We start from the raw sequence: 19,916 nt of genomic DNA, 5'->3' as shown, positions 1-19,916 counted from the left end.
AACTTTCAAGCTTCACAGAGCTAATCAGAGTATCTGAGCTAAATACAAGTTGGGTCAGACTGTTAAGCATAAGGGGTTCAAACATTCTGTAGGAGACCAATTAAAATGAAGTGAGCAATTAAGGGTTAGCAGGCAGTATGGTGTGTGACAATTTGTTGTAATGAGCCATAAAACCAGTATCTCTGTTTAGAGTAATGATAAAAACCATATACCGTTAAACGAAAAACTCCTTGCCTACCATTCTAACACCTTCAAATATTAAAATGGTAAGAAGTTTGAAAGTTTAATGCACTTTACTTAGGTTGTTTGTTTGCTCTATGCATTTCACTCAGCTTGGATGATGAAAGCAAGCTAGTCAGTTTCTCAGTTCATAGTCCAGTTTCACTTTCAGGTTCTCATGCATTAGCTATTGGAATAACTTTTGGGGTATATTGGCAGGGTACATTTTAGGAAATTTGTGCTAGTGCTTCCCTGTGCCTATAGGACTTCAGTTTCCATGAATGCAGAAAATATGAGCTGTTTGGTGGTAAATAGGCTGTTTCCCCTCGCTGGGAACAATTTTTAATTGCAAGTTGTGCATAGGCAGATGAAATTAAAAGCTAGTACATAAGTTAGTGGGATCTGCATGGCAAGGGATATTCAAACTGGGGAGAAAACTGGTTGAGGATCGAGGAAGTGGGTCTTGTAGTCCACCTGAGCTTGTGTTTGTTAGCAAAGCAATCTGGTCAATAATTCAATCCATCTGAATGAGAGTTTTGCTTTATTAAGCACATCTCTACAAATGTATGTACATGCCAGCTCATGGCACAGCATACTGTGCTGCATGTGCACATAAGGGTGGACGCGGGTACGTTGCATCTTTGATGGTCTGGGAGTAGCAAACATGAGGCACAATGAAAATGGAGAAGCAGTCAGATGTATCACGCAGCCCGAATGCTGGAGACAACATGCACCCAAAGAATGCAGCTTATGAGATCCCAGAATTCCATAGACACCCTCTTGCTCACTCATTCACCGGCTGCTCTCATTTCTTTCCTCAGTCTGAAGCCCAATTCCTGAGTCAGATTGTGCTTCATCGTGACCTCCTGGCTGTTGATTTTCTTGCCCTTTTAAAATGTTTGACAAAGGTGCCACAGAAAGAGTTTGGCATCTGGAAGCTGTGACAGATACGACATGACCTGATTTATGAAACATAACTAAACAGCTAGGGCTGCCAAAGGCCAGGATTTACACAACTGTGTTCCTAGAGTGGCCTTCAATTCCAACTCTCCTACCCTGCTGCAATACAAATTCCCTATTGAGTTATGGAGCGACCTGCAGTAGCCTGAGAGACTGATTTATCAGGGCAGACTTCGTGCCAGTGTTGTGAAAATAGCAGCCTGCCTCCTGCTAGCCACAGGGAAAGGAATGGCAAAGAGCCTGATTCTCCGCAAAGCTGGACCTTGGTAGCCTTTGCACCTGTGCAAAGTGGGCACAGAAGGCTACCACACTGAGAGGGTAGCGTTTTCCCCCACTTTGCACAGATGTAAGTGACAACACAAGAGGAAAGGCAGGGAAGGATCAAGTCCTAGACGTTTTGACACCCTGAATATTATCCCCATCATTATCTTTGCAATATTCCAAATGCTTCACTCAGGCATTTCCATTTTTGCTCTCCTATGGGAGGACACTTTTACCCTTCTTTCCACCTGTTCCTTCACATCCACCTGGTGGCTGCAGGACCACCAAGGTACTTCTATACCTTTCTATCCTCCCTTGGATGAAGAACCCTTTCTCCCATCCATACGCCCCTCCTTTCTCTGTCACCTCCTTCCCAGTTCAGCCGCTGGCCTGCTGCTGCTTTTTCTCCTCTCGCCCACACAGATTCCTGGTGCCTGTTAGCATCCACCTATTTATCCAGACATTTATACTGTGCTCCACACCATAGTACCTGGGTGCCTAGCAAATGGCCTAGATCAGTGGTTCTCAAACTTTTTTTTTCCACGGACCACTCGAAAATTGCTTAGGGTCTCAGTGGACCACTTAATGGTCTTTCCAAATGTTTTCTGTACCCTTAGCTATCTATTGTAAAGAGCTTTGGATAAAGCACTATATAAAAAAAAACTTATTAACTTTTTTGGTTCTACAAATAAAAGCACACAATTCATATTTTAATATCAGTAGCCTAACCTTTCTAATGTGATAGATGTGCCCTCTCTCCCCCGCCATGGCAGCCCCCGAGCTGAGGCTGGGAAGGAGGGGGGTATCTCCCTCTCTCCCCCGCCACGGCAGCCTCCAAGCTGGGGCTGGGACAGAGAGGGGCTCCCTCTTTCCCCCGCCGTGGCAGCCCCCAAGCCGGGGCTGGGAAGGAGGGGGGTATCTCCCTCTCTCCCCCGCTGTGGCAGCCCCCAAGCTGGGGCTGGGAAGGAGGGGGGTATTTCCCCCGCCACAGCAGCCACACAGCTGAGGCTGGGATGGAGGGCCATTTCTCCCCGGCAGCCGCAGCCCTGGAGCTGGGAAAAGACATCTCTTTCCCTGGCCGCCTCAGCCCTTCACATTCCAAATTCCCCCCACCCACGCTTCTCATCCCACTTCCCCTTCCCACCTACCCCAAGGTCCAGGCACCTAATTAGGTAGGTGGCCCTTCATTCTCTCATGTGCGGCTGCCCAGGTGCACACCTTAGAGGGAACTATCCGCGAAGCACCTGAATGGAGCTCGCAGACCACTGGTCGTCCGCAGACCACAATTTGAGAACCTCTGGCCTAGATGTCATTTCTGGAGTCCTGTCAGTGTTGTTATGATGCAGTTGGTGACTAACTCCATCTATCCACCCCGTCGCTGCAACATCTGAACACCTCACAGACATTTATGAATGTATCCTCAGAGCACCTGTAAGGTAAGGAAATACTGAGACACAGAGAAATTGAATAGATACAGGGAGTCGGGGGTGAGCTGAGAACTGAGCACCAATCTCCTGAGTGCCAGGTCCAGTGTCTTAGCCACAAGACCATCCTTTTTCCACAGCTTACAAGCTGGGGTCTGAATTTCTACCTGGCCAATGACTTAATGCTTGTCTACACTGCCCCACAGACTACAGGGGCATGCGCCAAAGTGCCGCACTGTGCCTCCCCTGTGAGATGCCAGGGAGCCAACTAAAGGTGTCCTAGCATTAATGTAATCTTCTACCAACAAGACTACATTAATGTGAACTAAGAACCTTTTAGTGCATACCCACAATGCCCACATGGGGGAGCTACAGCACACCACTTTGGTGTGCACAGCTGTTCACACCCCCATACTCCAAACTGCGGGGCAATGTAGATATAGCCTGAGGGGCTCCATCCTTATTTTAAAAGGATACTGCACCTCAGTATCCTTCAGCAACCATTAAACAGCACTGCAGTATTTCTAACATAACTTAAGTGTGCTAGACCATTGCTATAGACTGGAGCAGTGTCAGTTTTGGTTTTTTTACAGGGGCAGACTTGGAAAGCTTCCTACTTGCACGGACACACAATCACACCCCGCTACTCATTTGTGCACTGAAACCCACACACCCAGTTTATCACGCACCTCCACAAGGTGCCACAATCCTGAGACCTGCATCCACCCTTGCCCATTACAATTGTTTTGGGCACCAAAACTTGGAGAGTAGGAGAGAAGCCTCAAGATAAGAGTTAGAGGAGAAGGTGTGAGGCCAGGGGGAGAGGAGAAAGGTTTCAGACTTCTTGTAAAGATCATAGACCGGGGAAGGGAACTGAAGATGGAAGAGAGGCAACCTCATCATCACACCTTCTCATGCTTTCACCCCAGGACATACACACCTTTGTCACGCACAACCGACCCTCCACCCAGACTCACAAACTCATACCCCTTCACACACTCACCTGTCCACACACCCACTGATCTTTAGCAAAAGGTAGGACATCTTTGCTTTGGCTAACTCAATGCCTGGGGTTCAAGAAGCTTGAGCAGCACCAGGACTAACCTGGCAACCCCTCACTTCAGCTCATTCAGTGAAAACAGAAGAGAAAGACTTGTAAAAGGAATTACAAAGAGGCAGGGAACTTACATTTTTCCCCATAGCTAAGTAGCACGACAATTGCGACTGATAGAGCAAATTAAATTCTAAATGCACTGGTGATTTGATAGATATCATTTTACTACGTGTTACTGAGAAAATGCCTTCTTTGGGAAGCAGAGTTAAGATCCGGAACAAGGCCTGCCAGTTCTGGGACCTGATTCAATTATGTGGAGTTTATTCACAAAGTTAAGGAGAGGGAAGGGAGAACACAATTATTCGGAGGTACAGTGTCCCTTTAAAAAAATACAAAGCTAACCATAGCAAAAGCAAATGCTTAAGAGTGTTGCAGGTGGGGGGGAGCAGGTAGCTGATGGCCTGAAAGGAAACACTTACATAGAATTGTTCCCTTGTGGGAAGGGGAGGAATGGAGTGGTAACTTGAAATGACAGATGTTAGTCTTTTTGCTACTACTCTTAACTCTGAAGGTCACTCTAGTCTGGGAGCTGAGAAATGGGATACAGAGCCTTTCAGCTCGTGCATGAGACCTTGAATCAAGTCCCAGCCAACAGAAATGGATTCCTGTGAGCATCGAAGAGCAGCATGGTGGATCTTTTGGAGTGACTTGGGAGTCTGAATCCAGTTCCTAGTGGATACATATCCACTTCGCAACATCCAGCACAGCATTTGGTTTCCATGCTGATAATCTCAGCAGAAAGACCAAGACCTGAACATGGAAATTAGCGCCTCTCTCACTTACCGAGATCACTGTTCCTGCATCAGAGACAAAGGGGTGAGCTCAGAGAACTTCCAAGTGTCTCATTTTGATGTAGATGAGGACAAACCTGCCTCTTTTGCAAAGCTCCATTTCAATTAAGTTATCCAATGGTTTTAGTCCTATTTTTGTTTATAAGTTCTCATAACTGCTGTATAACTGCTACTGCTTAGTTGCTAACTAATTCCGGTTTCTGAGAATGCATCCCTTACTCACAAGAAACCTCAGTGGTTTATGAGCAGATGTCAGTCAGTGGGGGGGTTGCAAAATGTTCACCTCAACTATCTGTTGTATATTATTCGTGGTATGCAATTAGTCAGCCAAGTCACATGGGAAAAGTCCTGCTCTCTAATTGGATAACCGAAACTTTTAAATGAAACAGAAAGGATCTGATCCTGCATAGCTCCCGCAACTCCTATTGAAATGGAGTTGCAGTTTGGAGATAGACACTCCAGGCCACAAAAGGATTTAGGGGTCAAACTGCCACTTTAGGCTCCTACAGCCCAAATTTAGAAGTCTCTACATGCCTATGTTTCTGTCAGTAAAACCCCTTAGGTGCCTAAAAGCCTGCTGCTGGGCCTGGACACAACCATCCAGGTGCCTAGCTCATGCCCCAGCAGTGTCCTCCTTGCCTACCTCGCCTGTAGGGCTCGATCAATTCTCGGCTTGGTCCCTGTACGAAACAAAGGAGGAGACGCCTCTTTTACAATTTTTAACCCAGCTACGTGATATTCCGGGAGGCGGGGGTCTCTCTCAATCTCTCCTTCTGAAGCTGTTTCCCTTTGTATGAATAGTCATTGGAACAAGGACTTGAGTCTCCCACATCTGAAGTGAGTTCCCTAACCACTGAGCTATAGAGTCATTTCACTCTGGCCTAATGACTGTTTATTTATACAAAGGGGAACATCTTCTATTGAGAAAGACCCACTCCAGAGTAGCCCATTGGTTAGGGCACTCACTCGAGAGGGTGAGATGGGGGTTCAAATCCTTGTTCCGCATAAGGCAGAGAGGGGAAGTTATCCCAGGTCTCCCTCTTTCTGGGATGGTGCTCTAACCACTGGACTAAAAGTTATAAGGGGAAGGGGAAGTTCCCTCCCCACCCAAGAAAGGGCTTAGAGGTGCCCAAGTCCAGGCCAGGGCTTATGCCTGTGAATCCTGAGGGGAAGGAGAAGCCTTCCTCCGACCAGGAGTTAGTCACCTAAGTCTGTTTGGAAAGGTGCCGTTTAGGCTATACGCCTTTTTGTGGTGTGTCCTATTGGCTCTCTTAGATGATTTCCTGTTCAGTTTGCTGGGTTTTGTGGATCCCATTCTTAGGCACCCAACTCTCCCCATGCATTGGACAGGGAGCCCTGGCACCTAACTCGGGGCTGTGGATTCTATTAGGTGGAAGGGTGAGTAAACATTAGTCGTTGCAACACTGAGTCTCAGTCCCCTTTGTGGATCTAGCCCCAAGGGCTCAGCACTTTAGACCCAGCTCAGAAACAGGAGAATAATAAATGCAAATACTGAATAGCGAATACACTTGTTCTCCCGTGATCACCCTTAATATTGTGCATATAGAGCATTCAAAAGGAAAGGCCATCCTTCAAAGCTACACATGGACAAAGTCCTAAATAACTAGTAAGAGGTATGAACATAGCTGAACCAAACAGCAGTTCGTAATTCCAACACATGTGCAATAACACGGTTCTACACCACTCAACCAGCTCCTCTCATTAGTGTTCCTGGGCTGGCTAGCTCAGCCTGGATAAGACAGTAAAGCATAAGCTGTAACATCAAATCTAGAAACTGAGGACTGCCTTTTCCAACCGGCCATTGAGTCCTCTGTTATCAAACCCTTTAAGGCTCCAAGAGGAGTTCCGATTACCTAAATGAGGCTATAGAAGACGATTTTTCAAAGATGGGGAAGCACCAGGAAACTCCCCAATCCAGAAAAGGATGAAGAGTCAACACGTCTAGCTCTCAGAGAGAGTGGGGAACACTTTGTATTGCTCTTGGTCTTTAACAGCTTCCTGTCTATCTCACAAACTCCCAGCAATACTATTTATAGAGGGCCTGTCTGCCTGTCTATGCAGGTACTATTACGGCTCCCATCACTGTAAAATCTGAGCACCTCCCAGTCATTAAAGAATTGATCTTCCCAATACCAGAAGGCAGGCTGGACAGATCAACTGTTCTCTATACAGCATCAGGCTTTTCCTCTCCCCTTCTGTTACAGGTAATCAGCAGACAATGATCCTCTCCTCAGGGCATAGCTTCAAAAGGCTGGGGTTTTGCATAACTGGAGCTGGGGAATTTGCATTAACTTCTCCCTAGGGATTCCCCAGGAAATCCTCTTAACGCTTATTGTCCCAAAAGTCCAGATTTGCCTGGCACCTTTTCAATATAGTCTTTGAAACTCCCAAGTCTTACATCTGTCATATCCTCCCCGCTAGAGAGGTTACCTACAATCCTGGCCTACAATGATACAGAAACTTAATACAGTAAGGTCATTGCAGAAAATTGTCATATCTGTCACAACACTCACGCTAGCTCTCATCCAGCTAGCATGCTAAAAATAGTAGTGTAGCCGTGGTAGCATGGGCTGCAGTGAGCAGTGGCATGGGCTACCTGCCCTGAATGCATACCCAGAGGGTTGGGGCAGGGGTTGCACTGGGAGCAGCCAGCCTGTGCCGCTGCCTATGCTGCCATGACTACTCTACTATTTTTAGCATGTTAGCCTGATGAGAGCTAGCGCAAGTATGTCTACTCAAGCTGGCAGTCGCACCCTTAGCTCCAAGAGTAGACAAAACCGAAGAAACTTGCCCAAGGTCACACAGGGAGTCTGTGGCAGAGAAAGACGCTGAACCCAGGTATCACGTATCCCTAAGTCCTCTTAAACACAAGACTATGTCATTGTAATCTCTAGGAGATTTGTATGCCACTTAGTACAATGGGGTCTTGATCCCTGACTGTGGCTCCTGGTGCTTACCATAATCTCTCTCTCATGCCAGATTGTCTTTGCAGACATAGAGAATAGCACAGTGTAGCCATTCATTCCTGTCCATGGCTTGCTCCTCCATTATGACCACGTCCTTGTGCATGACATCCCACCATCTAGTCAGTGGTCAGCCTCTAGTTTGGACTGACCTTGGTGGTACTTGCGTTATTGGCATCAGAGCATCTGTTCATCTTCAGCAGTGTCTCCACTGTTGTAATCTTTTCTCTTGCAGCAAGACCTGAACCCTGATTTCACATCCTACTCTCCTTTAACTTCATTTGTCTTAAAATCATTCCACTTTACACCTGTCATCTTTCTACCGCCTCCAGCCTTCTGATGTCTGCTTCATTTAATGCAGCTGCTTCCAGACCACAGAGTGATACTCTTAGTCCACTGGTTTGATACATTTTTACTTTGGTACCAAACAATGTTTTAATCAGTTCATAATTTTGTCAGTTGGCACATCTCCTTTTAACCTCACCCTTGATGGCACTGATAAAACTTCCTAGGTTCAGATAAGATTTGACTTGTTCTGCGACGTCACTGCTATTACATTTCAACACTTTATCTACTGTCCATTTTCCAAGATGCAACCGCTTTGTCTTCTTGGCATTTATTGTAAGCCCGGATTGACTACACCAATTTACCAAGGCAGTGAAGAGTATCATCTTTAATTCAAATGTGTCTGCCAGTTGTACAATGTCATCTGCATAAGATACGGAGCTTAACTCTAGACCATCCAATGTCACACCCGACAACTTGTTGAAGAACACGATGAAAAGTGACAGTGACTCCATGCCCCTGGCCTTACACCAGTCTTTGACTTGAACCAGTTGCTTAATTTTCCACCAATGCTTATGGCACTGCAGGAGTCTTTGTATATCGCTTTTATAGTTGCAATTATCTTCTCTGGAATGTCATATGATTTTGTTGCTTTCCAGAATGCTTCCCTCCAAACTGAATGAAATGGCTTTACAACGTCGATGAAAACAGCAAACATCTTTAACTCACATTCTCATGACCATAATACAAATAATAATAATAATAGAAAGGAGCTTTTGGGGGGTGGGGGGAATAAAAGGGAGAAAAAGTTTATGAACATTCTGGAGGAACATCCCTCCCACAACAAACTTGACAGTTTATTAGAACATAAGCTTTAGCCATCACCCCACTTTTTACCTGCTCTGCCCTTCCATTCCCCTCCACATGCTCAAGGATAATTTAGTTGAGTGGGATAATAACGTATTAAGACCTGACAAATGCCCAGTGGGTAAGATTTGCAGTGGAAAGGTGGTGCTATGACTAGAACAGAGGGGGGAGTAACTACTGAATCAGAGACAGAAACGGCTTTCAACGGCAGAAAAGGCCTTCACTGGGTTTTAACAACAGCCAGCATAGATTGAGTCACTCCACACTGGAAACTTGCCAGCTACACTGTGCGCCATTTTATGAAGAAAGCTTACCCTGCCAGCTGTCCTGCTGTGACTATTCTTCCCTGACCGCCTTTCCCCCACTAGCAGGTGCCCAAGAGGGCATAGAACCCACCAGGAACTGAAGAGGATTGGTTCCTGTGACAGCACAGCATTCAATTCCATTTTAGCCACGGGGTGAGAAATCTTTCTTCACTTGCCTTGGAGATGGTAGACAAAGATGGAGGAGGTAGAAACAAAGACAGAGAGGCGGTCAGGAAAACTAGTCAGTACATCAACTATTCCTCCCAGCAGCAGGCCTATGATTCTATGATAAACCAAACAGGCAAACCAGGTCCCTTGCCCTGACTCAGGGTTGCCTATGGTAGCCTGTCTGCTCCCTGCAGGTCTCTCTCTCCATTGAACTGTTTGTTGGCCTTTTATCTCAGGCCCAGGTGGCCTGCAGGCTATCATCTGATCCCCAGCCTCAGACCCTATCACCTGGGAGGCAGCTAACTAGTCACAGCTGAGGGCTATGCCCAACTCCCTTAAAGGGACAGCCCAACCTCTGGCAGTTTGGTATTCTGCCTCCAGAAGCAGCCAACACCTTGTATTTCAGAGGAAGCATAAACCTCCCTAATCATGCATCTGGCCAATTGAGCAATGCTGTAACAGGTGGAAGGAATTTCTCCCTGACCTCTGTTTTGTCAGTTTACACCCTAGGGCATGGCCTTTGATTATTCCAATATTAGCAAGCAGGTTATTATTGCTCATGAAATTATTCAGCCTCTGTAATCAAGCCGGCCCTAATGGATGCCCTCCCTTGCTAAGCCTGCCTTTGTCACAGGAAGAGTAGATTTAGCTCAAGCCTCTATGGCTAATTTATACAGAACCACATTGACCTTTTAGAGTGTGCCCCACAGCACCACGAGGGACTGGAATTTACTGCCAGACATGGGAAATGTGTTGCTCAATGAAATAAAGGCTTTTTCAGGCTGTGATTGGAGCTTAATACCAGAAACCTAGTAGCAGCTCAATGCTCATTTACCATTTGAGAAAGGAAAGGCAGCTTGGAGGTTCTCCTGGGCTATCTTTCATAGCTCTACCAAACAGATGGGTGATTGGAAGTGCAGCATGCATAGCTTATTCTGAAGCCTCTCTGGGGGAGGGGAGATGGGTTTTCTCTCACCCCTCCCCGCTCCTCCCAAGAAAAGGAAGAGTTTGGGTAACCAATCAGTGCCATCCAGGCCTGCAGTGTGTCCAGGGCAGTGCTTTTCAAGACAGGTGTGTTGCAGAGAGCAGGCTGTAAATTTCCCCAGCAGTGTGAGTAATGCACATTGAACTCCACTGGACCTATTTCAGTTTCATTCATAATTTTTAATGATTTATAACACACTTATAAGTAGCGCCCTGGAGCCTCTGAGGCACTTAGGATGAGAGCTTACATTGTGGAAAGAAAGCAAAAAACCAATAATAATAAGTTATATGGTGTTTTACATCTTCAAGACAATTAATTAACCTGACGGAAAAGGCTCAGAGATTTTTGGAAACCCCAGAGTCTGCATAGCATTAAGGAGGTACCACCAATATCCTGACCTAAGAAGGCACCACCAGTACACAGTGCCAGAGAGAACCACCAATATCCAAACCCTTGAAAATAAAATGCACGGTCTCCAGAAAGGAAACAGAAAGGTTTTTGCACAATATGCAAAAGGTAGAAGTCCCTCAGGACCACAAGCTTCAACGGGAAAGTAGAGGCAGACTGCAGAAGGACAGCCACTATAATACACAAACATCTTACCTCATGTTGGCAGTTGTGTCTGCTAAAGTGTCCTGTAATACAACATATGCACCTTTTCAATCAGCAAAGAAATTCCACTGGTTCCACCTACTCCAGGGCCTATTTGTCAGGCAGCTCCAGATCCTAGCTCACTTTCCTCCCTGCATTGCTGGCTGCCTTGACTAATTGGATTCGGTGTTTTAATATGCATTTTGCTGGCTGCAGTCTCACGGCTGTACAGGCTAAGTCAGCTCCCCACCCCCACAAGGCACTGGGATTCAAAGAGCAGCCGATGCATTATGGAAAACTTCAGTGAGCACTGGTTTGCAAGCAGCTCTGCTTCTCTCTCTCAAATTTCTGTTCTACTCCACCAGCCTGCTTCTCTATTGCTGAGGATGTTTGCATTCAAGCAGGAGTATAGCTTTTTAAGAATTTGCCTGCTTCTTCTGAAAGCAACAAACCATGCTTTGGAGCATTGCAATGGGCTGTTGTGGAGATGACTGGGATGTCACCCGCAGAGGACTGGGACTGGAGATGTGCATAACGAGGAATTTCCTGAGACATTTTGAACAAATTTTGCCAACTTCCATTTAGGGTCCTCTTTGCACCCCTGCCCTCAGCTTTACGTGTTTGATGAACGAGCTATTTGTGCAAAGAAACTTCAGGCTCTGAATTCTGTAACAACTTGGGATGAGCCCCAGTTTTATGCAGAAACGGGCTCTTTTTCACTAAGGGCATCTGCATGAAAACTGGATTGTGGTTTTCACAACAGCTTGTCTCTTCCTGTCATCCAAAGCCAGGGGACTCTGTAGTGTCCAAAGGAAGGATTACAGTTTCCTGCCACTGGCACCAGTGTCGTTAGGAGTAACTCCAATGAACAATGGAATTATAGCTGTTCAAAATCCAGTATAAGGGAAGGCAGAATCAGGCCCCAAATTGTTATGGAAAAGTAGGAAGACAAACAACTTTTCTTTTTCCAGGCAAATATCTTCAGAAATAAAGAATGAAGAAAGAGAGGAAAGAGATGAAGGGTGGAAGCAGAACACATTCACTAAAAATACATTTCTAAAGAAATTTAGTGCTGGTGAAAGGTTCTGAAAAACTATAATGATAAGGACCCCATGTAAATACTTCGACAGCTAGACTGACAATTAGTCCTGGAAACAGAAATTCTTTGTTTCCCTACAGACCTAGTGCAACATGGACAAAGCGTCTTGCCAGTGGACCCCACCCCTGACTTAGGAGGGACCACCTCTGGGGGTGAGGGAAGCATTCACTCTCTATTCAGTCTGTGGTCTCTCTCCTGAACTGCAACATAGGGTGTCAGTAGTTGTAGTGGTTTCAGTGACATGGACTCATGTCCACTAGGCACTAGATTATCAGCACATTCCACCATTGGTCACCGAACTTCCTGAAGGAATTTCTGGAAATGGGATTGTTTTCAGTGTAAACATTAGGCATATGGAATGGAAGAGTGCAGTGGCGTTGGCGGTACTGAATGTATTTGTGGTAGATGAGGTCTAGTGCACAGATGTCATTAGCAGGATGACAGATGTTCTGAGAATTGTTACTATTTCAGAGTAGCATAGCACTGTGCCCTCGAGTTTGAGCTCCAGCAGGACTTCTACAGCCAACTCCTCCAGCCACTGGAAAGATCGTCGCTAACACAAGCAGGTGTTCTGCCTCTCTCTATTAATATGGTTGGATTAGACGCTATTTGAGGAGCACATTTCCTTTTGGGGTGGGCTAACCCCAGCAAAGCTGTGATCTGATTTGATCCCTGTTTTCTTAGGAGACACGTCATCTCCAGCTTTGAAAAAGTTATTCAAAAGAAATGCGCACCAGCCTTTCATAATTAACATGCAGCGCCAGTTTCCACGCAGAGAGCGGGCACAGTTATAATAACTTGGAGTCAATAATTCATAAACTATAATGCATTATTAATCAATTATCGAGGCCTGAATTACATTTAACGAGATTAAACTGATTGGAGCGCTAAGTTGTTTGAATCATATTGATTTAATCAATGTGCTTAATTAAACTGTGTACATTTTCCACACAATCATTATTTCCCAGTATCCTGTACAAATGGTCTCTTTGCTATTCTTCACTCAGAAATTCTTCCTGAAAATTAGTTGAACATTAGTACTTAAAGGTAAAGTGTCTTGTTTTCTTTTTATTTAAAAAAAATCAAACTAGATAATATGCCATCTAACTAGCTTGTGTTCGCACATAAGGAAGTGCACCAATGTTGATCACAAAGATGTGTAGATATCACAATGAGGCTGTATTCTAAGAAGAAGTCAAGTAAGCACATTTTACCAGGGAAGCGGCACGGGCTGAGGGATGTACTGGCCGCTGCTTCCAGCAGCTCCCATTGGCCTGGAGCAGCGAACCGCGGCCAGTTGGAGCCGCAGTCGGCCGGACCCGTGGACGGGGCAGGTAAACAAACCAGCCCGGCCTGCCAGAGGGTTTCCCTACACAAGTGGCGTCCCAAGTTTGGGAAACACTGATCTAGCCCAATATCTTGTCTTCTGACAGTGGCCAATGCCAGGGCAATTCTCAAGTGATCCATCCCCTGACATCTAGTCCCAACATCTGGCAGTCAAGGTATGTCTACACAGCAAAGAAACACCCATGGCTGGGCCCTGCCAACTGACTTGGGGTCACGGGGCCCAGGCTGCAGGGCTGTTTCATTGTTATGTAGACTTCCAGCCTGGAGCCCGACCTCTGGGACCTTTGCAGGGTCCTAGAACCTGGGTGTCAGAGCAAGCCCAGAAGTCTACACAGCAAATAAACAGCCCCGCATCCCAAGCCCTGGAAGCCCAAGTCAGCTGGCAGGGGCCAGCCAAAGGTTTTTCTTTGCTATATAGACATACCATCAGAGGCTTAGGGATACCCAGAGCATGAGTTTGCATCCATGACCAACTCGGCTAACAGCTATTAGTGGACCTATCCTCCAGGAAAATGTTTTGATTTTATCGAATCAAAGCATTTCGATTGACCCAAAACAAATTTTGTTTCAAGGGAATTTTTTTTTTCATTCCACTCTGGAAAGGAAAAAAACCCAAAATGCACAAAATCTTGCTCCTGTCCCATTCTGACAATGAGCCAATTAAATCCACTGGAAGAAAGGCTCGGCTCCCTCCACACAACACAACCTAAGCTGCCATGAATTCATCAGCCTCCTTAAGTTTCTAGGTTTTAATTTAGTCATCTGTTCCGGTGACAAGGCACTGATGTGTTTGCTCTAGTTTACAGAGGAAAGTTTCATCATTACCTGGGTGTAACTGAATGGATCTTTTAATTATAGATCTTCGGATGGCTAATCCAGCCATTCATTCTGCTATTTACCATAACTTCCAGTGGTAGGGGCTAATCAGCGGGGATCTCACCCAGGCATTCCTTCATGAAGTCACTGGGTCCTACTGACAGTAACACGCCTGACAAATACGATGTCAGCTTTGCTTGGAAAAACAACTCATTTGAACCAGAAGCTCTCACTGGTAGATTATGGCAGTTACTGTGCGTATGTCCCTTTCCCAAGGTTTCTTCAGATACATGTTTCCTGTAAAGGGACTCTTTGAGATTATTAGTTTCCTTCCTAGCATTACTTATCACCAAGTGAAAAACAGAGAAAGAAATAGTGGGGAAAAAAATCACTCCAGCATATCTCCTGTGTATGAATGTCTCTGACCTGTATATTATATGCTCCGACCTGGGGCAGAATGTCCACACTGCAATTTTTAGTAGGCTACTTTGAGCCCCACTAGCACAAGTCTGTTTATGGGGCTGGGAGGCATGCTCCCAGCTGCATTGAAGACATACCCTGGGTCTTTCTGAATCTCACTTTCCCATCTGAAAATTGGGAGTAATATTTCCTTGCCTCACAGGGATGTTGTGATAAATGCATTAATGCCTGCCAGGTGCTCAGTTACTATGGGGATGAGGGTCACACAAGTAACTAGACAGACAGATGCACCATCCTTGTTGAAAATCCTGGACACCTGATAGCAATGCATCAGCAAGTCCATTGTCTGCCCCCACTTCAGCCTGGCACAGGGCATCTCCAACAGCTTTCATGTGCCTGATGAGCTCCACGCCTGACAGGTTGCTTGGCAGATCGAATGTGTAATGCTATGGGCTCAGAACATGCAAAGTAGCAGGGAACATGGGTGCATGCTGTGCTCCCGCTATTGGGTAGAGGACCGTTTTCTTCATTTGGGGTGGTAACTTAGGGCCAAACCTGAGAAGAGCAGAGCACCTGAAACTTCACTGGGAGATGCAGCAGCTCAGCACCTCTCAGGATTTGGCCCTTTGCTGTTCTTGCTGCTGGTTCTTTCACTTGAGAATTTCCCACCACCACCACCACTCTCCCACCCCACAGGAGACCCTCTTCCTCCCTCCATCCAGTAAGGTGAAAGACTAGGGTCGGAAGAGCTGGGATCAAAGACTCCAAAGGGGAGATTCTCTCACAACCATTATATTTCTTCCCCTCTGTGCCGTTAATTTTAAAACCACTCAGAAGTGACAATCTCAAACCCATGGCAGGTGCAGTGCAGTGGCTCATCGCACCCATGGGAGCTTGCAGAAACCTGCTTTTTTATACTATTCTAAGAACTGCTACCGTCTTCCAAGGAAAAGCTTTTAGCATAATTTGGCAGGCTGAGTCTGCACAGAACAACTCTCTGTGAGAGGCAAAAAAGGGGGGTGGAAGGGGGAAGGAGCAGAAGAAGGAGAGGAGCGAGACAAAGAATCCTCCTGCTCTTTGAATGAGCATCCCACATGCTGGCAGCATGGGGGACAAGTGGTTTTCTTTTTGTCAGAAGGCAAGCAGGGGCCTTACCGCTGGGGTAAGGGGCAAAGACGCCATAACCCAGGGGATGCTCGGCCTCCAGAGAGAGGAAAGGGTTACGAATGGCAAAGCCAAAGGGACCCAAAGCACAGCACTTTGCCCTTGCCACCCAGCGTCCTATGGTTTCCTTAAAATCAAACTTGTCCAGCCTCTGCTGTCTTTCTACTCTAATATGTCGGGAATAATAATTCAAGGGAAAACCAGCATGACAGCAAAAGCAGGCAACAGGGAGGTGGAGGGAGAGGGCAAAGGTAATTGAACCTTGAGGCCCTCGTAATCTGAGCAGGAGGTGGAAGACCTGGTCTAACCCCCCCCCCCCCCCCTCCCTTTTCCTTCAACATGCTGCGAATGTGCAACTTCTGGGAACATGCACGGCTTGTGCTTCTCATTAACAAGCTGCACATTAATAAATGTAACTCAGACAAATGTAACCATCCTTGGACCACATTAATCAAAAGCCTGACAAGACAGATCTAAAGAGCTGAGCGAGGAAAATAAAGCATAGCCAACACAGAGGGTGTCGTGCACTGATTTTCCATATCTCCCCGCCCTCCGCCCACCTACCAGTATTCCTTGTGTTCAGAGTAACTCCTCCCCATCAAATCTATTCTTCCATACAGATGCCTCTATCCCTCCCAGCACTCTGCTATGCTTGCCCAGTGCACCCTTGTGAAGCAATCTCTGTCTTCCCCACCCCCTGTGTCTCTAATAAAGAAAACAGAAAAGGCTTATAGGGATTAAAGCAAGATCAAGCCCAACAATTACTCAGCTCTGAAAAACTGTATGTTATCTATGTTGTTGCTGAAAAATCTCTCAAGAAAAAAAATATATGAGGAGAAAACAAATTTGAAAGGCAAATAAAACCACTAAGGCTTCTTGGAGACATGAAGAGCCCAGAGCCCTAGAAAGGAAAAGGACAAAGTCCATCAACAACTTCTAGTCATTCCTCCCTGGGTTGACTCATCCCAGGATGCGGCTCCACATCACCTCCTGAGCTGGAATGTATGTTTGCCGGGTCTGCACCTAGTAATGGAAGTTATTCCCATGAAGTCTTCTCCCTTGGGTCTTGCAGGATTCAGCTCTTTGTACATTTGCTTTTGTTGGGCTGGGTTGTTAGCATGGCAAAACAGTGAAAAATATTGGATTTTTAGCATCAGCCAAACTACCTCAGAGTAGGGAGGGCTTCTCACACAAGCCAAGTAGACTGAGGATCAACTGCTGATCAAAGCAACACAAAGCAGCAAAAATTAAGCTCAGTGCACCCCCCAAAAGCCATTGTTAACCAAGCTGCTTAAATGAAATAAACACATACATGATAATTCAGGCTTGTCTGGAGGGAGCCTATGGCACAAAACACAGTTTGGTGTTTTTCTGCTCTTTCATTAGATAAAACAAATATTTTCTATCACATACCACTGTCATGATTGCCATTCATACAGTATGCTATAGGTGCCCATGACATACAAAAAAAATGAGACAGTCCTGCCCCCACTATCCCTGCCCCAAACAGCTTCCAAATGAGTTCAGAGGATACTATTTCGATAGTTCAATCAGTCCATTACTAGAGTTGAGTGAGATTTTTCAGCCAAATTTTTTTCAGTGGAAAATGACGGTACTGAAATGCTTCGTGAATGTATGTCATATCAGATTGCTCATTTTGAAAAGAAAACAAAACAAAAATTCAGAAAAAAAATCAGAACTGTTTGGTTTGACATTTTTGCAATGTTGTTACACTGGAAGGTGTTAATGGCCGCCATCATGCATGTCCTTCAGCTGTAGACAATCACACATCTCATGAAAGCTGATGCCTGTGCTAGATCACCCTTCATTTAGGCTAAATGGAAGCCACAATTAAATTCTCCTCTATGTAGCGATAACTGGACACAACAGGAAGCCACCACCCAATGCACTAGGCCACATGGGAAAGCCTGAGCAGAGGAAAGCTGTATGATTGGAGGGGTTTCCCTGGGACTGATTGTAAATGCAGGGACTATGAGATTGACAAGCTGTGGACATCTGTGTGTGAGAGTTGCAGAAAGCAAGAGGAGAAGTTGTGAGCATGGCCCTGCGAGGGAGCTGAGGGACAGAGTTTCTTGAGGCACAGGACTGGCTAGAAAGGCAGGCTTGGAAACTGTGATCAAGGAAACTGACTGCAGTGTTTTTCTACTATATTCAGGGAAACAGGACTTCATGTTCCCTCCTTGTCAGGGCCGGCTCCAGACCCCAGCGCGCCAAGCGCGCGCTTGGGGCGGCGTCCCGCGGGAGGACGGCAGGCGGCTCCGGTGGACCTCCCGCAGACATGCCTGCGGAGGGTCCGCTGGTCCCGCGGCTTCGGTGGAGCATCCGCAGGCACATCTGCAGGAGGTCCACCGGAGCCATGGGACCAGGGACCGCCAGAGCGCCCCCCGCGGCGTGCCGCCTTGCTTGGGGCAGCACAATTCCTAGAGCCGCCCCTGCTCCTTGTAAATAAATAGGATTGCACCAAATAAATTCCTGACTCATACAGAGTAGCAGCCAATTGCTTGAACCACAGTGGCAGCAATAAAAATAACAGCCATGCCAACGATCAAGTTCTCTCCCTCTTCGCTAATGCCTCCAGTTTATAAAGCTGTTTAATTGCAAGGTTGAACTTGGCAAGACTGTGGGTTTGCTTGAAAATTTCACCCTGAAATGCTCATTCATGATCAGAAATGGTGATAATTCTACAGCAAATACTCCCTACATGAAAACTGATTGGCACTTTACGACAGGAAAATGTAATTACACTGTAATGTCAATGTAACTACAGTCACTCTGTTAGAAACTGGAACCAAAGTGGAATCCATAACTTTCATCAGCCCTAGAAAGGGAACAAAGCAGAAAGGCAAAATTCTCCAGTCCACATAGTAGTACTCAACGCTAATATTTTTGTGGTCCCTTTATGTATGGATCTAACGTTGATGTCAGTGGGATTCCCACACACACACATTACTGTGCATAGCTGATAGGGTTCAAATTCAGAAACCAAAACCTCCATAGAATTGTATTGCTGGATATTTCAGTGATGTAAAGATGTACATGTCTGTTGCACATTTCCTCCCCAAAAGATCCCAAAGCAATTTATGAAGTTCAAAAATCTTACATAGGAATTCTTTCACTCACTGTAGCCACCTCTGGGGTGCAACATAGCAGCTTAAATATTTAATAGTATGTAGCATGCAAACACTACTCCATGGGTTAGCACTAACAGTGAGGACGAATGCTGTGTCCAACTGAATCTAAGGTGAGCATCTATGGAGACAGAGTAGAATTACAAGAGTTGGAATTTGGCCGAGGGAAGTGCAGTTTACACCCCTCTTTCTTATGAAAAGTGACATAGGATCTCTGAGGCTCAGAAGTAGCCAATACCTTAGTCATAGATCTTAGGTAGGTACTTACGGAACTGCTCTAGGTCATCACTACTTTTAGACTCTGGCATAGCAGTGATGGTGAGCAGTGGGCATGGGTTTCCTCCCAGAGTCTGGCACAGTGTCTGCTGCCTGTAGTAGACCTTCTTGGGGTTCCTGGTTTCTTCCAGGATGTCAAGGTGGGACTGAGAAAGAAGCAAGGAACCAGCTTTACAAATGAGCTCATAGTGTTTGAAAACTCATAATATTTCGGTCTCAGGCATCTAAACTGTGCCCTCACCTTAGAATCTGGGTGGTCATTTCCTCTGTTATTACCCACTCCTTTACCCTCTTCTTTCTTTTGTCAGTTAGAACTGCCTCCCTCAAGATCTTTGCTGTGAATGCCCTAATAAATTCATTACAATATGGACGGATACCTGTCCCACAGGGAACGCGGCTAAAACTCATCAACTCAGTTCACACAGGACACCCAGCAGCCACCAGATGGTAACAGCTTTTGGTATCTACCAACTTAGGCTAAATTTCAGCCAGTGACCTAGACACAAAAGACTCCAAATCTTATCTCCAGGCCTTTGATCCATCTGTTGATTGCACCCCAATCATCCAGTGTTTAGTTGAACAAATGCAGTTGGATACGTATGATGATCTACTTCATAAACAAATTTACTATATAGAGTAAATGCAATTATTATACCTATTTAAATTATCTTGCACAGATATAGAGGATTTA

The 19,916-nt window shown here is 45.8% G+C and overlaps 1 protein-coding gene across 1 annotated transcript in view; it reads right to left on the bottom strand.

Moving 5' to 3' along the window:
• AGBL1 (AGBL carboxypeptidase 1) overlaps window positions 1-19,916 on the bottom strand; it is a 371,053-nt gene that overhangs the window by 245,305 nt on the left and 105,832 nt on the right. Inside the window, exon 17 of the mRNA XM_039493279.1 lies at window positions 19,218-19,371. Coding sequence (XP_039349213.1) covers window positions 19,218-19,371 — 154 coding nt within the window. The remainder of the gene's footprint in view (window positions 1-19,217; window positions 19,372-19,916) is intronic.

The sequence above is a fragment of the Mauremys reevesii genome, linkage group 10, assembly GCF_016161935.1.
Source record: "Mauremys reevesii isolate NIE-2019 linkage group 10, ASM1616193v1, whole genome shotgun sequence".
NCBI lineage: Eukaryota > Metazoa > Chordata > Testudines > Geoemydidae > Mauremys > Mauremys reevesii.
Note: the sequence above shows the minus strand (reverse complement) of the source record. Positions and strands in the feature narration are given on the sequence as shown.